This window comes from Acanthopagrus latus, chromosome 22 (assembly GCF_904848185.1).
Source record: "Acanthopagrus latus isolate v.2019 chromosome 22, fAcaLat1.1, whole genome shotgun sequence".
NCBI lineage: Eukaryota > Metazoa > Chordata > Actinopteri > Spariformes > Sparidae > Acanthopagrus > Acanthopagrus latus.
This window is the reverse complement of record NC_051060.1, coordinates 2766022-2774396: the sequence shown is the minus strand read 5'-3', so window position 1 is coordinate 2774396 and position 8375 is coordinate 2766022. Positions and strand designations below refer to the sequence as shown.

Sequence of the window (8375 nt, the reverse complement as noted above, 5' to 3'; positions counted from 1 at the left end):
TTTAAATCATTTATATAAATATATCCAATATGGATTTCAAATGTCGGCCGTGCACAGGCTTATAAACAAAACCTTGTTTTAAAATTCAGTAAAGGGTGTTTTATGTAATTTTGCGCTTTTCTGGCACTTTAATAATCATTGATCTGATGTTATGGGGTAACTGTTATAACACCTGAGCATTTTCCAAAAACAACATAATAAGGTCTGTATTCAAAACTAAAATATGTAAAAAATAATAAGAAACAATAACATACTAGTCATATGAAATGAAGTTCTGAGGGCTAATAGGGGCTAATAGGGGCTTAATGATTAATATTCCGAGCTGTGTATGATTATTCACATCTCAGTCCCTCCCTTAAATGCAGCAGGCTGCCACAGTTTAAAAAACACTTTATAATAACCATCATGAATAAATGTACATTTATAGTTCAATAAACTTTACTCCACTGCTTGTCAATACAGTTTCGGGGGTTGTTTGACGTCGTTGCAGTCGGCGCATGCGCACTGGCACTGTACTGCAGAGGCGTTCGCAGCTGTCAGTGGAGGAATGTCAGTCTGTCTGTGGACTAATGACTTGGTGGAAAGAGCTGCAGCCTCGGTGTCTAGTCGGGAAACATTTTGCCTGTGCTCTCTGTCCGTTGCAGTGATGTCTCTGATGCGGTGAAGGACTCAGTGTAACCCGCTGAGGACAGATGTTACCGTCGCTATGGCGTCTTTAACCGTCAGCGCGGCGGCTCGGAGCGTTGACATGCATCGGAAGTCCCTGTCGCTGCTCTTCTACCGAGCTGTGCGGGACCTGAAGCCGGTCTGGATGCTGGAAGACATGCGGACGATGGAGACTTTCTACCAGGAGGAGGACGTCAGCCAGAGGACGTACAGCCCGTCGGAGGCGCTGCTCTACGCTATAGTCCACGACCACCAACCGTACGCCCAGTACCTGCTCAGTCGATATACCGACGAGGCGCTAGCGAAGCCAGGGGAGCGCTTCTGCTGCTGCCCGTCTTCCGCCCCGCACCTGGCCATGGCTGTCCGCTACGACCGGCGCTGCATTCTCGGCCTCATTTTACAGGAGACTCACCGGCAGCACAGCACGCCCCCATACACGGAGCCAGCCGGCTGTTTACACATGGAGGACGGCAGGACCCCTCTGCACCTTGCCTGTGAGCTACTGCGGCCCGAGGCGGTCGTCATGCTGCTGGGAAACGGAGCGTCCCCGCTCGCCGTGGACCACAACGGCCTAACACCGCTGGACATCACTCTGGAGAAACTGAGGGAGTCCAAGGAGGTGAGCGTCGGGGAGAGGAGGCAGTGTCTGGATAACCTGCTCATGTTCATGCCAAAGGTTCACTTTAAAATGAAGGCAGCGCTGAGCGGAGAGCCGGAACGCTGGACCGAGCTGCTGGGCGAGGACACGTGCAATTACCTGGCCGGACGGAGGCCGGCGCCGCTGCTCCTCATCGCCATGCAGACTGTCCTGAAGCAGCTGAGCCCAGCCACTTTCCCCGACAGCCTGCATGAGCTGCCCATCCCCTCCTCCCTCAAACCGGCCGGCCTGCCTGTGAGCCCGCGGGACTGTCGGAGGGTCTGACATGATGCAGGCTGCACTGTATGGAAACGGTTCTTCGTTAGCATCGTGCGTAACACTTCATCACAGGGCTGTACAAATAAACTCCAGCAGTCAGGGAACAGATGACTGGCTTTGATCAGTCAGTGGAGACTCTGATTGAATCATGGGAGCTGCAGGGTGACTGGACTAGTTGCAATACAGTGGGCTTATAGGGAATAAGCAGCCATAAGCTTTGACTTTTTACACTAATCCAGACGTCAATAATGATTTGTTTTGTCTAACCTCATCCTAAAGTGTTACTTACAAATGCTACTGTATTGTATCAGAGGAACAGATCAACACTGATAACAGTCTACATGTTCTGTGACTGCCTCTTTTTTATGTGGCTTGTATTTTAACAGTAATGTTGAAGAAAGTGATCTTATAGATCAAAACAATTTGGAGGTGGAGTAGACCGATTATCAGGGCCAATATTCAGCATTCTTCTGATTACCGGTATCAGTGATTTATCTGTCAGATTGTCAATAAAATAATCTAATTTTAAAATGTGCTTCTTTGGCTCTCATGCATCATCCTCTCACACAATGTCCTACCCACAACACTACCTGATTGGTGATAAATCATAATTAACAGCCTGGAAACACTGAATCTGCAAAGTAACTAGTAACTAAATGTATCTAATAAATGTAGTGGAGAGGAAGAATGAAGTTGCAAAACATAAAAATCCTCCTAGTAGCTAAAATGGTAATTAAGAACAAGACTTGAGTAAATTGTACTCTGGTATGTTTCATCAGAGGTTGCTCATAATTTCTGACACAAACTTTTACATTTTTGCTGCAAATGAATATTGGTATGATCAGTATCAGCCCTGAAATCTCATTTTGTCTGTCTTGACACCATGAATAAGCATGTTTGTTGATGCCTGGTTGTCACACAATAAATGACTAGTGATGAAAGAAACCAGATCTGAGGAAGTATTGTTGAGAAGGACGTTTGTTTGGGACTTAAAAAAAAATGTCCCAAAGGAACAGTTCACCTTCAAGTTAAAATGAATATTTGTCGTCTTAATTGTTGTTCATACAACAACTGTTTATACCTTTATATAGTTTTGGTGTGAATTGCTGAGTTTTGGAGATATCGACTGTAGAGATGTCTGCCATCTCTCCAGAATAATGGAACTACATGGCACTCAACTTGTGCTGAAATAAATGGTCTGCATTTTTATAGTGCTTTTCCAGTCTAACAACAGCTCAAAGCGCTGTTACAATACATGTTACATTCACCCATACACATTCATATACGGATGACAAAGGCTTCCATGCAAGGCTCATTAGGAGCAATTTGGGGTTCAGTATCTTGCTCAAGGACACTTTGACCTGCAACTAGATTCAAACTGGTGACCCTCCGATCACTAGACGACCTGCTCTACCCACTGATCCACAGCCGCCCCTAATACATTGATGCTATTGAATAACTCAATAGCAGTGTGTTTTTCCAACCCAAAGTCATTTTGTTTTTCAAATATATTTTCTAATTGTTAAATTGAGCTGAGCTAAAGCTAGTTAGTCACATCGTTATACTAAGGTTGGCATCATTTCTGAGCAGGTTGTTACATTATGTGACATATCGTCCTCCACATTAGAGGGTGACGCGGGAGTGGATTTTCACTCCTGTCCCATCCCACTCCAACAGAAAAAAGTCTTGTCCTATCCCAATCCCGGGCCAGATTAAAAAAAAAAGATCCTGTCCCATCCCACTTCTGATAAAATGACTCCCACTCCTGTACCACTCCCATTTTTTTCTTCTTCTAGTCTTTAGGCAATACATTAAATTTGATTTGATCTTCTCCCCATTCTTTTTTGATTACTTTGTGTTCTGCAGTGTTATTTTAAAAGATATGGCAACAGGAACAGTTCATCTGTGGTAATATAGGGAGGCATGTATTGCCTTAATCCAAACAAAAAACCTTCACTAAAGGGCAAAAAAGATAAATAATATATGGCCTGTGGTCCCTATAGTTTTTTCTGTGGAGGACCACCTGCTAAGTCCCTATTTCACGTGGGGACACGAGACTGAGGGAGACCGTGTTGTAAAGTGGGGATAGGTGTGAATGCTCTGGCATTGTCCAGGAGCGAGGTCCGTTGATGCATAGCCAACCAAGGGGCTGTGGTGTTGAGGAGGAAATCCCCCGGGACCCGAAGAGGTTGTCCATAGACCAGTTCAGTAGATGAGGTCTTAAGGTCCTCTTTGGGTGCAGTTCGCAGGCCCAACATGACCCACGGGAGCCCGTTGACCCAGCTGTTGTACATGAGGCTGGCCTGCAACGCGGCCTTCATGGAACGATGAAAACGCTCACACAGTCCATTAGCCTGTGGGTGGCAGGAGGTGGAGTTTGACTCCTAGGCTCCCTACTACTGTGTTCCAGAGCTTGGAGGTGAACTGCAGGCACCGAGAACTGTGCCGGGGTGCCTTGGTGTGGCGGTGCACCTTAGCGTGTTGGCAGTCCACACAGGTGTCAGTCCAGGCCCTGACATCCTTCTTGAGACCATGCCAGACGAATTTAGCTGCTTCCAGTCTTTAAGAAGGTTTCCTGCCTGGGTGAGAGAGGCCATGCACAGCCTTGAAAATAGGCCATGGCCATGGGGACGATGGGCCATGGCTGACCTGTGGAAACATCACACAGGAGTGAGGTGTTGGCTTCGTAAAAGGCTACATCCTCCAATTGCAACCCGGTGATTGCTGTCCTGAAAGCCTGCATGTCTGGATCAGCAGCCTGGTCTGCTGCCTTGCGGGCATAGTCAACCCCCCGATGGACGGCTCTTGCGACGGCCCGGGAGAGGCAGTCCGCAACCAGGTTGTGCAACGTGCTGAATGTCAGTTGTAATTTCCGAAATGTAGGAGAGCTGTCTCTGCTGGCAGGCGGACCAAAGCTCAGTCACCTTGGCTATGGTGAATGTCAGTGGTTTATGAACTGCCATGCTTCCAGCAGGAAACGAAAGTGTCGGATGGCGAGGTATAGTCTGTGGAGTTTGTGAAGTCGTAAAGTGCTGTACTTCCGTTCATTTGGGTGTAGCTGCCGGCTGAAAAATGCGAGCGGTTGCCAGGCGCCATTCATCCACTGCTCATGTACTGCACCCACTGCATAGTCCAAAGTGTCTCTGATGATAGCGATGGGAGCGTTGGAAGTTGGGTGCTCCAGCATTGTTGAGTTAGCCAAAGCGTTCTTCACAGCCTTAAAGGCTGCATCTCTCCACGGACCAGTCCAAAGCGTGTCTCGGCGCTTTGTTTTTCAGAGCTTCATGAAGGGGGCAATGAGTTGGGCAGCCTTAGAGATGAAGCGGTGGTAAAAGTTCACCATGCCAAGGAACTCCTGCAGCGACTTGACGTGGCTCTAGTGTTAAAGACGCTGGGTGAGAGGTTTATGCACGCAACTCTCTTCACTTTCAATCAAAACGAAACTTAACTATTTCAGACAAAAACAGCTGCATACTAAACATGCAGCAAGGCATTACCAAACAAACATAGATTCATTTGTCCTGAGCGGACAGCTAGTCTCATGCCAGCACTCCAAAATGTGAAAACAAGAAATGACAGAATGGAGTGCGTAGAAAACCAGTGCACACACAGTATTCCACCCCTCCCACACAACACACTGATTCGCTAGCACACCACCAATCAGAGAATCCAATGGCTCAGACGTCCAACAGCCAACCTCCTCAGACTTCACATGCTGAATCAGAGCAGACAACGTCCGAGGGGCTCAGAAAGCTTCCAACACAGCTGAACACACCGAACATATTTGTTCCCAACCTCGTCCGATTCTTCCCAAACGCCTCAGACATCCAACGGTTGCGCCGGTGTGTTCCTGCCTTTAGAATAGATAGGTAGATCGCAAAGATATCGCATGACATTCCAGTTTTTGAGTTTTAGATTAAGCGGTAGGAAAATGAATGAATGATTGAATCTCTGAAAAGCCAAGTCAAGTCTATGCCACCTGACTGACGAGCAGGACAGCCAGTCAGAGATCTCTTCTTGAATGGGTCACACGTCACGTGTCACGGGTCATGGTTCACCATCCATGCATAAATGCGCTAGCTACTGCAAAACACAAGCAAGCTGAGTGACCTGGTTAGCAGCTTCCAGTGTTGGGGAGACTTAAACTACATGTAGTTGAACTACAATTTGCTGTAACTTGCTGGTAGTTAAACTACATTAATATTTTGTGCTGCGTCAAGTAATTCAACTACTTTTTGGGTCATTTTTTGTAGTTTAACTACTCAATTTACAAACTACAATTTTGACCAATAAAATGAAATATTTTTTATGTAAAAAAGACCTATATAATATAAATTTTATTTCATTTTTCTTTGAAAAAAGGCATGAAACATGTCCTGACATGCCAAGCCAACACTGCCTCTGATTGGCTTGCCCTGGCAGCACTCAAATGCTTCACAGAATAGGTGACTCTTTGGGCCAAGGAAGGCAGGGCTCATATGGCACCAGCATGTCATGGACAACCCTCCGCTACCCACAATGTGCCCCCTAAGGCACCTGCTTAACCATGGCCATATTTGAGCATGTACATGTTAGATATAGATGCATCTACGTGTTCACATGTGAGCCCTGCAAGCCGAAAACAACAATAATTTTGACTTTCTTTGACTCTTTCCTTTGAAGTTGAGAGGCATATTTCTTTTGGCATGTGAATTTTTTGTAGGCTATTATATTTTGTTTCACACACACTATATGTTGATTTATTTAACACTGAGTTAAATGAATACAATGAGTATAAGTAGTTGCTAAAGCAGTAGTTTTACAAACTACATTTCTCCAGGAGTAGAAATGTAGTTTGCTCAAACTACTGCCAGGCTGAACTACATGTAGTTTTACAAGTTACGCTTGCAAAGTAGTTTCCCCAACACTGACGGCTTCAATTGATAGCAACAAAATGTGCATTTGTCTGATCTGTCAAATAGCTATTCCAAAGAAGGGAAATGTTGAGAGGCACTTTCGAACTGTTCAAAAAAGTACAACACTGACTTCCCTCCAAAAAGCAAGCTGAGAAAGAGAAAGATGAGGGAACTAAAATCATAATTAATCAGACAACAGTTGTTTTTCACACAGTGGAATTCACAAGCAAAGGCCAACATAGAGTGAGTGATGGCCGAGGATTTGACACAGCAGCTTCAGAGAGACACTGCATACTGCGAGTGTTTCTCACTGCAACTATCATTTAGCATAAGAAGTCCCTCCAAGATGCAGAGATGATAAAAGAGGCCTTCGTTGAGGCAGCTGACTCCTTGTTTCAGGAGTTTTAAAACAAACTAGAAATATTATCATCAATCCAAGTTCTTCAGCTATCAAGAAGTACAGTTACACAGCGCTGTGAAGTGATGGCTGAGCTTTTGACACAGCAGCTTCAGAGAGACACTGCATAATGCATTATTATTATATACACACTACTACTGAGTGTCACCCGTGCAGTCCCACCACAGAAGGAGGCTGTGTGTCAGTGCGGACCCTGCCTTTCACAGAGTCAAGCTGTAGGTACAAGAGAGAACAGACATTTAATGACATCACCATCCAAATGACTACTACTACCCAGTACATCAAGTATAGTAGAAAATATACCCTAATTGCCTCAAGCCTACAAATCAATTGAACAGCAAAAAGTAAATCAACAGTAGAAAACAGTGGCTGGCCTGGTCTTTGCAAGGGTACACCAACTCCAGTAATTAAATAATGCAGGAGCAGAGGGAGAAATCCAGTGCATCAACAGTATCTGTGCCACAGCATCCGTCAGTGGTCACGTCAGTCCTGAACTGAAACAAATAAATAAAATATACTTAAAATATCTTTCAGGTAATGTTACCATCTCCACACAGGTTAAAATACTTAGCACAAAGAGCGCTGGCAGCACACAGACACATGGTTACATAAGTGAAACACAAACAAAAGGCTAGCACAAACCTGAGCTATGTCTAGCCTTCACCCTGTATGAGAGGGAGAGTACACACCAGGTGCTGCAGCCAAGTCAAAAGGGCTCTTCACTGAGACAAGCAGCGTATGTAGAATATAAGCACACATTTCGCCGAAAATCAAATATCGCTGCAGCGGCGAAGGAGAGAGAAACGGCATGGGAGGAAATTGTGGCCCGAGTCTACACGTAAGTTTGAACGTTTCCATTGACTTAACATTTAACTGTAAGAACATAGCACATAGGCCTAGTTATGAATGTAAAAAGTAATAAAATCTGATTTCCATTTAGGTGCTGTGCTGGGGAAAAAAGGACTTGAAAGCAGCTAAAACTGAAATATAAAAACATCATTCAAAAATGCAAGGCATGTTTTGCTCGGCGATTGCACCTCTGATTTTTTTATTTTTAAATTGACTTAGGCTGTTAAAGTAAATATTAATTCAGTGGCTACTTCAAATAGTAATGTAAACCCCTAATAAAATTCTGTTTTAACACGTCCTCCCACTTAATACACCACTTGGTAGATTAAAACTTGATGCAGTGTTTACAGATTTTTATTTTATATGTAGGCTACATTTAAAATGTGACGATCTGTACAGGAACACTCAATAAAATACTAAGTATAAAAAGAATAATAACATTTAAGTTCTGCTCTGCCAACAGAAAGAAGGCAGAGGCCTGAAAAATGGGTGGAGGGCCACCTCCACCACCTCTGATGGAGGCTGAGGAGATGACCCTCAGCCAAAACTATCGCTGACCGGTGGCTGAAGGCATCCCTGGGGAAGCTCATCTGAGCCTGTCCCCCACCAGGAAACAAGTGCCTGCATCAGA

The 8375-nt window shown here is 44.9% G+C and overlaps 1 protein-coding gene across 1 annotated transcript; it reads left to right on the top strand.

Annotated features, from left to right (window-relative positions):
• The first annotated feature begins 301 nt into the window (after positions 1–301).
• zgc:112001 (uncharacterized protein LOC550384 homolog) lies at positions 302–2117 on the top strand. The gene has a single exon (XM_037086321.1). It carries the CDS (start codon positions 707–709, stop codon positions 1586–1588), a length of 882 nt encoding a protein of 293 aa, XP_036942216.1. The 5' UTR covers positions 302–706; the 3' UTR covers positions 1589–2117.
• The last annotated feature ends 6258 nt before the right edge of the window (positions 2118–8375 follow it).